The sequence below is a fragment of the Melozone crissalis genome, unplaced genomic scaffold (assembly GCF_028551555.1).
Source record: "Melozone crissalis strain CALT ecotype California unplaced genomic scaffold, PUWL_Pcris_2 ptg000014l_1, whole genome shotgun sequence".
In the NCBI taxonomy this organism is placed as follows: Eukaryota; Metazoa; Chordata; class Aves; order Passeriformes; family Passerellidae; genus Melozone; species Melozone crissalis.
In genome coordinates, this window is record NW_026535792.1 from 17,003,676 (window position 1) to 17,012,129 (window position 8,454).

Genomic DNA, 8,454 nt, shown 5'->3' on the forward strand with positions numbered 1-8,454 from the left:
TGACCGGGGCGGTGCGGGTTTGCCCAAACATCCCGCCCTCTTCGCACGCGATGCCCGCCCCGGGCTGGAACCCACGGGCGGCACCGACACCCCCGCACCCCCGCACCCCACGCCACGACTTATCGGGACCCCCCCTCCCTTCCCTGACCCTCCCATGCCCGCCTCGCAGCCTCCCCCTAAGGGATGCGCAGGGAGCGGGGGTCCTGCATCCCACGCGTGGGGGGAGCCCCGGGGGATGGGGGGAACCGGGGATTGGGGGGATGGGGGGGTCCGGGGAGTTCTTGGGGAGTTGGGGGTCACGTGACGGGAGGCGGCCTGGCCAATCAGCGCGCGGGGCGATGCATATAAAGCAGGAGCGGCGGGCAGCGGGCACCTGCCGCGGGACCGGGTCCCTCCCTCCGCTCCGCACCGTTCCTACCGAGGTGAGTACCGGAGAGCCCGCACCGCCATGGACTGGGGCTGGGAGGGCTCTTCCAGCACCCCTGAGTGATGGACAGCCCCGCCGTGGGCCGTCCTGCCTTTCCGACCCCAGCAGCATCCTCCCCCCACCTGCTGGAAGGTGATTTTGGGGGGTCCTGCGGGTAACCTCCCCTCGCGGGTCGTGGCGCTGCCGAGGGCTGGGAAGGGGTCCCGGCTGGGCTGCACCTGCTGCCGTTCACGGTCCCCAGAGCCCCCCTGGGCTCCCCCCCGCAGGTGTCCCGTGGGTGCCTGTGGAACCCTGCCAAACCCGAGGGAAGGGGGGATGTAACAGCCAACCTCCTCCCAGCCCTGCTCCGGGCTTTCAGATGGATTTCTTCCCGTGAGGAGCAGAGAGCTGGGCTCGGTGATCCTTAGGAGTCCCTTCGAACTTCAGCGACTCTGTGATTCCATGGTTTGTGACAGAGCCGGGAGCGGGATGCACCCACCCCGCTGGCCCCCGCTGCAGGCAGAGTTATTTGTCACACATGGATCGATCAGGGATGATCCCTGGCACTGCTCGGGAGTGCTGGTTCGGTGACTCAGATCAGGATCAGCTCTCCTCTAGCCGAGTGCTCTGGAAAAAAACTTTGAGGATGGAACAAAGATCCTGTGGTTAAGAGAGCACCTTTGCTTCCCTGGCACGTAGATAAAAAGTTGGGGGACCTATTCCTCCCACTCCTGGCTAGCAAAACCCCTGCTTTTTACTGTGAGGAGTTTCCTAAAGTGTGGCAACTGTGGATCACAAGGGAAGCCCAGCTCTGCTCCTGTCCTGTGCTGTCACTGCTCCAAGTGTCTCAGCCCAGAGACCAGCCCCAGCTCCTAACCCATCTTTGCTTTCCTGAAGGTCTGCTGCGGGGAAAGGGATGTCACAAAGTCTCTGATGGGTTGGGGTCAGCTGTGTGTTTTGGGAGGGTCGAACATGGATATAGGACCAGGAAGGTGACATTTAGGTGCCCCTGCTCACCCAGTGAGCTGTGTGTTCTCGCAGAGCAGCTCTGTAACATCCCCAAGTCCCCAATACTGTGACCAGCAGGTCCATCCTCCTGGCTGTGACTCCTGATGGGTTTGGTAGTCCTGGAACCACATTCACGGAGGAGCTGCTGTTCCTCTGCTTCCCTGAGATTTGCTGAGCTGCAGTTCTCCATGCCTTGTTCTATAGGACTGGCTTCCCTGGGCAGGAGCCATGGCTGTGCCCGTGGGGGTTGGGGTTTTCTGTGAGGAAAGGGGTGCCACAAAGTCTCTGATGGGTTGAGGACCTCCTTAAGGGATGGGTGAGTGTGTTTGGAGCCTTCACAGATCTGCAGCGTGTGCTGCTGGAAACCCGCAGTGCTGCAGGAGCAGCTCCATCCCCTGAGCTGCTATGGGGCTGTCGCTCCCTGTCCCTGTCAGGAACACCTGCAGGTGTCTCAGCCCAGAGACCAGCCCCAGCTCCTCACCCACCTTTGGTTTATTCCTGAGGGTTCTGCGTGCCAGTCTAAGGGTCTGGTGCAGGAAAAGAGTCCTGCAAAGTCTCTGATGGGTTGAGATCCCCGTTAAGGGAGGGGTGGGTGTGTTTGGACCATTCACAGATCTCCAGCGTGTGCTGCAGGGGCAGTTCCATCCCCTGGGGTGCTATGGGGCTGTCACTCCCTGTCCCTGTCCCCCCCTCCAGCGCTCAGCCCCGCGCTGCTCCGGCTCTCCCTCACTGCGCTCCCTCCCTTAGGGCTGTCCGTGCGGAGCCGGCGGTGACCCCGAGCTCTGCTGCCATGTGGCCGCTGGGGAGCCCCGTGGCGGTGTCGGCCAGCGAGGCGCTGCTGGCGGCCGCCGCGTTTTGCGCGGTGCTGCTGCTGGTGCAGCGGCTGCGGGCGGCCGTGCCCGCGGGGCTGCGGCGGCCGCCGGGCCCGCGGGGCTTTCCCGTGCTGGGCAACGTGCTGGAGCTGCGCACGGACGCGCACCTGGCGCTGACGCGGTTGAGCCGGCGCTACGGGGACGTGATGGAGGTGCGCATCGGGACACGGCCCGTGCTGGTGCTCAGCGGGCTGGACACCATCCGCCAAGCGCTGGTCAAGCAAGGAGAGGACTTCATGGGGAGACCTGACCTGCCTAGCTTTCACTACATCTCCAACGGGCAGAGCCTGACGTTCAGCCCCGACTCCGGGGAGGTGTGGAAAGCGTGCAGGAGGCTGGCCCAGAGCGCCCTGAAGAGCTTCTCCATCGCGTCCAGCCCCACCTCGTCCTGCAGCTGCCTGCTGGAGGAGCACGTCTCCCAGGAGGCCGAGTACCTGGTCACCAAGTTCCTGCAGGTCATGGAGGAGCACAAGAGCTTTGACCTCAACCAGTACCTGGTGGTGTCGGTGGCCAACGTCATCTGCGCCATGTGCTTCGGCAAGCGCTACGAGCACGAGGACCAGGAGCTGCTCAGGGTGGTGAACCTGGGCAATGAGTTTGGGGAGGTGGCTGGGGGCAGCCACCCCGCCGACTTCATCCCCCTGCTCCGCTACCTGCCCAGCCGCACCCTGGAGGCCTTCAAGGACATCAACCGGCGCTTCAACACCTTCGTGCAGAAAATTGTGCAGGAGCATTACAGCACCTTTGACAAGGTAAGGGCTCACATGCTCTTGGATGTGGGTACAGATGCCTGCAAGTGTCCCCTTCTGCTGGTTTTTGGCTTCTTTTTTCTGCCTCTGTCAAGGTTGGGATTGAAGGCCCTTGAGATGATGGCTCACCTTCAGGCTCAGATGTTTATTATTTATTATCTGTGTTACAGTCTCACAGCAGTGAGTTTTGCAGTCTTTCATTAACAAGGCACAAAATTATTAACTATCTCTTGTTACAAGGTCTTTTAAGGCTAAACTATCCAATTAAGAAATGACACCTAATTACAAAGTTACCAATTACAAAATACCACCCAAACCCATGAAGAAGAAGGAAGAAGAAGGTAAAGAAGAACAAGCAGCCCCCATCCTAAAATGTCCATCTTGCCCTATATTTATTGCTATATTCTAAAACCCCAAACTCTAAGTTTTCCACGCTGTGACATTACACACTTCTAATCGACTACACATTTAGAACCAGAGCACACAGTCTCAAGCTGCACCAAGGGAAATTTAGGTTGGATATCAGGAAAAAGTTTTTTACAGAAAGGGTGATAAAGTTCTGGAATGGCTGCCCAGGGAGGAGGTGGAGTCACACCATCCCTGGGTGTGTTTAACAAAGCCTGGAGGTGGCACTGGGTGCCAGGATTTAGGTGAGGTGTTGAGGCTTGGTTGGATTGATGGTCTCGAAGGTCTCTTCCAACCTGGACATTCTGTGGATTCTTCCCCAGGAGCACATCCGGGACATCACGGACTCGCTCATTGGGCACTGCCAGGAGAACAACACTGGGGAGGACACCCGTGTGCAGCTCTCCGACGAGAAGATCATCCACATCGTCAACGACCTCTTTGGGGCAGGTGGGAACATTTCTGAGGCCACCACTGGGTCTTTGGGACATGAGGCTAGGTGGGGACATGGAGCTGCTGGGTGGACACGTGGGCACCTTTGGGTGTGTAGAGGTGCTACTGGGTGCCCTCCTGAGCACTTTTTGGAGGAGCAAACATTTGGAGCAGTGGAATCTGAAACACCCACTCACCTGTCCTCTTGTGGTCTCTAAATGCCAACTCCACACCCACCCAGGCTTTGACACTGTGACAACTGCCCTGTCCTGGAGCCTCATGTACGTTGCCTTGTACCCCGATGTCCAGAAGAAGATCCATGAGGAGCTGGGTGAGTCCCTGCCCCACATCCCTCTGGGCTCTCTGTGCTCAGCCCTGCTGCTGACCCTGTCCTGTCCCCCTCCCCAGACCGCACCATCGGGCGCGAGCGGCGGCCGCGCCTCTCGGACCGGGGCACGCTGCCCTACACGGAGGCCTTCATCCTGGAGATGTTCAGGCACTCCTCCTTTGTGCCCTTCACCATCCCTCACAGGTACGGGCTGGGGCGGCCAACACCTTCTTTGGGGTTTTTGATGGCTGTGAGGGGGAAATATTCCAGCTTGTTGCCCTTCTGGGGTTGGATGCTTTGTTTTGAGGGTGGTTTCACCCCATAAACCTTTGCTGGCAGGGCACCCCTGGGTTTGTATTTTCTTTCCTGCCTTGGGAGGAACCACATCACAACTGATCTGGAATGAGCTGTGAAGTGAAACTGGAATTTTTCTGGTGGTTGAAAGTGAAGCCAAGACTCTTAAACCTCCCAAATACAATCTGGGGTATTTCCTAGCCAGTCCAAAGGGCACAAATAGGGCTTTGAAGATGAAACCCCTTCAGGACTCGCTGGGCTTTGGCTTGCCAGGAGCTATGGGTCTCATCTAACTCCTCTCTTCCCTTCAGCACAACAAAAGCAACAGCATTGAATGGCTACTACATCCCCAAGGACACCTGTGTGTTCATCAACCAGTGGCAAGTGAACCACGATGAGTGAGTATCCCAAATCCTCCCTGCTCCTCCAGGCTGCTGTGGCTGCTCTTGGCATTCAGATCATGCCTATCCTCATGCCAAAAAAGAACTGGATTATGTACAAAAGGGCAGATTGGACCAAAAATGGTGTGGGTTTGATGCTGAGCCCATCCTTGGCTCTGCTGGGCATGGAGCCTGTCCAGCTTGACTTGGCCCCCAGTTCAGCAGCTCCCCAGCACCAGGGATTACATAACTGATGTGCTGCTCAGTCTGCTGGGTAGTCAGGAATCAGAAAATCCTGCTGCCAAGCAGATCCCGTGATCCGAGCTCTGGATGTGCTCAATGGGAATTGCTCACTCCTCTTTTTAAGGGAGAAAAATGTGGTGATGTGACCCTGCTAAAGTCCACGGGCTCGTGTTGTGGTTGCATTCCTCTATATTGTTATAAATTTCAAATTAAGGGGCTCTCAAGCAAAAAATATGGGAGCAGGAAATAACAGTTCTTTAATAGGGAAGAAAAAAAAAGAATAAAATCAACAATGCAGTAAACTAAAACGCCACGGACAGGGTCAGGACCCAACCTGACACCCTGTGGGTCAGGGTGTTGGTGGCAGTCCCATTGGAATTGTGGCTCAGCCCTCCTGCAGTGTCAGGGGTGGTTCTGTTGGAGCAAGGGGGATCTGTAGAGAAGGATGCATTCTTCCTCTGAAGATCCAGTGGAAGGAGAGGCAGCTGCTGCTCCTCTGGGGAATCCAGTGGAGAAAGCCGTGCTGGTGTCTCAAAAGTGTCTGGATTATATCTGGGTAGCAATGCTTGGCTCCTCCCTCTGGGTGGAGCATCTCACAATGGGATGCTGTAGTTCTTGTCAGCCATGCAGGGGCATTCCATAGCTGTTATCAGCAGATGTCTCCTCTGAGGGAGGAGTGATTGTGGAAAAGATAAGAAAACTGCCCACTGAACAGAAGACAGCTGCCATACAGATGGCAAATAGAATACATCTTGCTTAGCAATCTGGGAAAATATATTATATATAATGTCTCATATTCTATATAGTATATTTTATTACATTATGTTAAATTTTATTATATTATATTACATTTTATTTGAGTTTATTTTTTAAATTATTTTTTCTTTTTTAAGTTTTTAATCCCAAAGGGAGCTGTTTCTGGTCTTTCTCCTGTGTAAAGGCAGAAAGGTGGTGCCAAGTTTTGGATCAGTTCAGGGCTTTACCAAAAATCAGGATTAGCTTTCTATCCCTGAAAAACTGGAATCAATATTATATATTTTTAGCATTTTGTTTTATTTTTAAAATTTATTGTACTTTAATTTTATTTTTAAGTTTTATTTTTAATTTTTAAATTTTATTTTTATTTTATTTTAAAATAAATAATATATTATAATTTTATATATACTATTATATTCTATTATACATTATAATATTATATATATTATATTATATGTAATATACCACCGTAATATACCACCGTAATATACCACTGTAATATACCACCGTAATATACTGTAATGATTATTCCACCCCTGTGACGGTGTGTTCCCTGTGTGTCGCAGGGCGCTGTGGAAGGAGCCCTCAGCCTTCAGGCCCGAGCGGTTCCTGAGCGCATCAGGGACGGAGCTGAACCGCGCCGAGGGCGAGAAGGTTCTGGCCTTCGGGCTGGGCCGGCGCCGCTGCCTCGGCGAGACCATCGGCCGCTGGGAGATCTTCCTCTTCCTCACCACACTGCTGCAGCAGCTGCACTTCAGCCTGCGGCCCGGGGAGCCGGTGGACGTCACCCCACAGTATGGACTGACCATGAAGTACAAAAAGTGTGAAGCCTTCCAGATCCGGCAGCGGTTCCCCGAGAAGAGCTCTCTGTGAGCTGCTGCAGGGGGTTGGAGGCTCTGCCCCTCGCTGTGCATCCTCTGGAGGATGATTCCTCTCCTGGAAGGGCAGCTGGGCTTTGTGGGGCTCTTCCCAGCTCCATCCGCCCTTCCCACATGGATGATCCCCAGAGGTGTCATGGAGAGATGCACCCTGTGGTGGAGAGGGTGGGATGTGCTTCACCTGCCCTAGGCAGCTCCCTCCATCCAAACAGATCTAAACCTGCAGGTTCTTCTCAGGGAATCCTGCCCAGCCTTATCCCATGGGGTGAAATCCTCTTTTCCAGCTCGTTGCCCCACTGGGAATGGATCCTTCCTGCTGCTTCAGAAAGGTTCTGGAGCCTTCAGCAGCACCCACCTCGAGGGGACCTATCCTGGGTGCACCCACACACCCAAATTCCTTGAATGTAAACTCATGGAGTGAATTCCTGAGTGTTCCTATTGATTAAAAATAAAAAATCCACCATCCAGATTAAAAAAAAAAATATACCCTATCCTGGGTGCACCCACACACCCAAATTCCTTGAATGTAAACTCATGGAGTGAATTCTTGAGTGTTCCTACTGATTAAAAAAAAATCCACCAGCAGAGCCACTCACAAATTGAGATTTTAAACCAATCCCTACCATGAAAATCTCAAGGGACTGGGGAGAATGGACAGGGAACTTCAGGACACGCCAGCTTTCAGACTAACTATGCATTTGCTGCCTTTTTTAAATATCAGGGTCTTTTTCTTTATCAAGCAATAGATTTTTATATCCAGGTTAAGGAGTTTTCAGGTTTGCAGGAGGTGCCTTTTGCTGCATTCAGCTTTACCAGTGGGAAGGTGAAGCAAATGGAGCAGCAATTCCTGCCTGTTTGTGATGGAAACCACACCATATTTCTAACCCAATAAATAATTACATGAGCATCTTTTAAGTCTCTTTCTGATCTTATTCCACTGGGAATTTTTTTTTTTGGCAGTGGGGGGGGAAGCTCCCTATGTCCCTCTATCATCCCTAAAAATGTGAGTTGGTGTGTTGGATTGGGCTTTTTCCTGTGGGAAATAAGAGGGCTGTGACTCCAGTGGCATTGGGGGAAGTTTTTAATCCCAAAGGGAGCTGATCCTGTTCTTTCTCCTGTATAAAGGCAGAAAGGTGGTGCCAAGCTTTGGATCAGTTCAGGGCTTTACTAAAAATCAGGAGTGGTTTTCTATCCCTGAAAAACTGGAATCAATGGGTCAAACCTAGCCTTTCAGGGAGGCATCTGTGGGGAGATGTTTCATCTCCATCTCAGAGCATCATTAAATCCATAGCTTTGTACACTTTCCCTTAAAAAACAAACAAAGAAAGGCAATAAACACAAATTTCCAATGGAAATACGAAGGGACTCTATGGAAAGTTGGGGTCTGTTTTTCTCCAAGGGCGGTCCCGGCAGGGATCAGCCCTCCAGAGTTCCCAGCCCCACCAGAGCATGGAGTTATTGGTGATTTGGGTGTGGGGATGTGGGAAGGAGAACAGCCTTGGTAGGGAATGGAGGGGATGAAGAGGGTGGAGGGAATGGAAGGAATGAAAAAGTGACAGAGGTGTGATGGAGATGGGATGGATGGAGATGGAGAGCATGGTGCGATGGAGGGGATGGAGATAATGAACAGATGGAGATGATGGAGTTGATGGAAGGGATGGTGTGATGGAGGGGGATGATGTGAGAGAAGTGGAAGGGAGGGT

The 8,454-nt window shown here is 53.1% G+C and overlaps 1 protein-coding gene across 1 annotated transcript; it reads left to right on the forward strand.

Moving 5' to 3' along the window:
* The first annotated feature begins 338 nt into the window (after positions 1-338).
* Positions 339-6,746, forward strand: LOC128934688 (cytochrome P450 1A4-like). The gene is made up of 8 exons (XM_054272483.1): positions 339-422; positions 694-704; positions 2,162-3,038; positions 3,764-3,890; positions 4,114-4,203; positions 4,281-4,404; positions 4,806-4,892; positions 6,440-6,746. Exons 1-8 carry the CDS (start codon positions 339-341, stop codon positions 6,744-6,746), a joined length of 1,707 nt encoding a protein of 568 aa, XP_054128458.1.
* Positions 6,747-8,454: the final 1,708 nt, after the last annotated feature.

Excerpts from the sequence above, each read along its gene's own strand:
- LOC128934688 (XM_054272483.1), top strand. The coding sequence starts at position 339 with ATGCATATAAAGCAGGAGCGGCGGGCAGCGGGCACCTGCCGCGGGACC. Across the intron at positions 3,039-3,763 it reads ATTACAGCACCTTTGACAAG|GAGCACATCCGGGACATCAC; the intron begins GTAAGGGCTCAC and ends ATTCTTCCCCAG. Across the intron at positions 4,204-4,280 it reads GAAGATCCATGAGGAGCTGG|ACCGCACCATCGGGCGCGAG; the intron begins GTGAGTCCCTGC and ends CCCCCTCCCCAG.